This window comes from Myotis brandtii, unplaced genomic scaffold, assembly GCF_000412655.1.
Source record: "Myotis brandtii unplaced genomic scaffold, ASM41265v1 scaffold2070, whole genome shotgun sequence".
NCBI lineage: Eukaryota > Metazoa > Chordata > Mammalia > Chiroptera > Vespertilionidae > Myotis > Myotis brandtii.
The window spans coordinates 25,264-27,823 of NW_005357737.1; the positions used below are offsets into that span (position 1 = coordinate 25,264).

Consider the following 2,560-nt stretch of genomic DNA (forward strand, 5'->3'; position numbering starts at 1 on the left):
AAGGAGAATTACTTAAAATAATCCAATAACTCACAGTTTGTTTTGAAATGGATCTTATTCACTAGAGATTTCAATTCTTAGGAAAATTCCCCCAAAACACTATGATGAGATTTCTTAAGTAGATCGTTTCCTGTTGAGGAGGAGGGGTCTATATTTCTACACCATTATTTTTTAATATTATAAAGCCTTTGGGTAGAAGGGAAGATTAGCTCTGCCTTTAGTGTTTGCCATGATGATGTTTAAAAATGTAGTTTTCATATATCAAAATCTGCTGCATCACTTGCAACATTAGTCGCATTGATGTCCGGTTGGTTAAAAGTTTACTGGGATTTCTTCGGCCAGAAACATTTTCTGTATTTTGGTAACACTCTCCCATGAGGCCTCATGTATTTCTGTGAAGTTGAAATGACAGCATTATTTTAATTTGGAGAAAAGAAAGTGGAAAAGAAATAACCCTTTAAGCTTTGGAATTGATGTTCAGTCTATAAAACGTCTTCAATTAAACTGAGGGGTGATTGGATTCTAGTTCTGGGCTCATTTTAAAATATGTCATTTGGGGCAAATCTTTTCAGTTCTGGGTATCTCAACTTATACAGCCACGAAGATGAAGTGCTAAGATCTAACTCACCCTCCCTCATGGGGCATCCAAACACCAAGTACTTTTAAAAGCTTTCTAATTTTAAAGTGACCCCTATACCCCTATCATAACATAACACAAAGCTGTCTCTTCAAAAGACGATTTCAATTTAAAAAAAAATTTACTCTAACAAATAAGAGTTCTGAAACTTGCTGTATGACTCTTGGGGCAGGCCTTGGTGAATAATATCATAATTCATATTTGTAATGTAACCTCCTTAGAAGGGCCAAGGAGGAATGAAAGTTGTGGTGAAGTCTTGTGATTTCTGGAGATGCTTTGGTCTCAAGTGCATTTGTTGTCCCTTTTTTTTGGAGAGAGAGAGAGAGAGAGAGGAAGTTATAAGTTGTGTCTGGCTTTTGGACTTTAACAGTAAAGACAGAAGAAAAATCAGGCAGTGTTTTTGTTGTTGTTTTTCTTATTAAATATATTTGTATTGATTTCAGAGAGGAAGGGAGAGGGAGAGAGAGATAGAAACATCAATGATGAGAGAGAATCTTTGATCAGCTGCCTCCTGCACTCCCCGCACTGGGGATGGAGCTGGCAACCCACGCATATGCCCTGGACCTGAATCAAACCAATACCCTTCAGTCCACAGGCCATACATAGCTCTGTCCACTGAGCCAAGCCTCCTAGGGCTACAGGCGGTGTTTTCAGATAGCAGCAGCCAGGAGTTGGAAAAATGAGAAGAGAAAAGGCAGAAGGACGGGAGTTTAGAAACACTGCACTTATGTGTAATGAAAACTGGAGCAATCGGAAACCCATTATCCAGGGGGTGGTAGAGTCGCCCCTCACCCAGCAGCCTGCAGCTCCAGTGCTGCTCCAGGCGGGGAAGCGGGCGGTTCCCTGCAAGGGGCCCAACAGCCCGTGGCGGGGATGCGGCCGGCCTGGGCTCTCAGTCCCTTACCTTTCCCTCCTCGCTCCAGCATCAGCAAGTGTCCCAGGAAGGGGTAGGCGCCCGGAATGGTGGGGATGGGCCTCATTTGCAGCCAGTTATACGCGTAGCTCGCCATCATCTGCAGGAAGCTCAGGATGAGGGTGGCGCAGGCCAGGGAGACGGCGCTGAGCGCGCCCCAGAGCAGCAGCTTCTGCCCGACGTGCACCAGCCAGACGGCCACCATCGCGCCAGCGGTCGGCTCTGCTTGGGGACTGAGACCCAGAACCTTGGGGCCCACTGCTTGGGGCCAGGGCGTGGTCCAGCCCCTGCCTTTAAAGTGCAGGACCTGGGAGGAGTCCAGACATTCCCGGGGGCGGGCGCAGCGGGCTGAGAGGGCGGGAGAAGAGGTGGCGCCCGGCCCAATCGCGTCTCTCTCCTCCTGCAACCCATAGGCAGCAGCCCAGGAGCCCAGGAGCCCAGAAGCGGGACTTCCGGTGCAGGGACCGCCCTGCCCCCTCGGGACTGGGTTGGAGCCTCCCCCGCTCGGAGGAAAGCACCTCCGGGTTGTTGTCGTGCAGAAAAACACCTAGTAACGCGCAAGGGCCTCTGTTTGGTTCCAGCAGAAACGAAAGCCCGGAAGGCGGATTCTGAAGGCAGAGAGTGCTGAGAAGACATGGAGGCACTTGAGTGGCGTGGGGAGGAGAATGGGGTGCAATTAGGGGCAACTTCAGGATGGAGAGGCGCACTGGGGCTGGGGTGGGCTGACTTCTGTTAGGGGAGTGAGCGGTACGTTTTAAAATGGAAATTTAGAATGGAAATAACGGGGCGCCGGGTTGGAAGTTCGGTTTGGGGTTAGTTTTTCCCTGGCTGGGCGCCTGGCCTCATGATGCTCCCTTGCGCAACCAGGAGTGTCTTCTATTCTCAGGGGACTGGCTGCGCGCGGGAGGTGGGTTGCATCCTGGCTGCGCATCAGGATCATTCAGAGCAGCTCCCTACTCTGACCTGGGACTCCAACCTGAGGGAGCAGGTAAAGTTCGTCATCAGGTCAC

General features: G+C 49.8%; 2 protein-coding genes across 3 annotated transcripts in view; both read right to left on the bottom strand.

Annotated features, from left to right (window-relative positions):
- The window catches only part of LOC102241026 (cytochrome P450 4V2), a 16,337-nt gene extending 14,502 nt beyond the window's left edge, over positions 1-1,835 (bottom strand). The window contains exons 1-2 of one of the 2 annotated variants that reach the window (XM_014539015.1): positions 1,542-1,835; positions 298-392 (exon numbers count right to left, since the gene is read on the bottom strand). In XM_014539015.1, coding sequence (XP_014394501.1) covers positions 313-392; positions 1,542-1,755 — 294 coding nt within the window. In that variant the 5' untranslated portion in view covers positions 1,756-1,835 and the 3' untranslated portion in view covers positions 298-312. Of the gene's footprint in view, positions 1-297; positions 393-1,541 lie in introns of those variants that run through there. The other variant, XM_014539014.1, reaches the window with a different exon arrangement.
- The window catches only part of LOC102240114 (cytochrome P450 4V2-like), a 74,207-nt gene that overhangs the window by 24,949 nt on the left and 46,698 nt on the right, over positions 1-2,560 (bottom strand). The gene's annotated exons all lie outside the window — the stretch shown is intronic.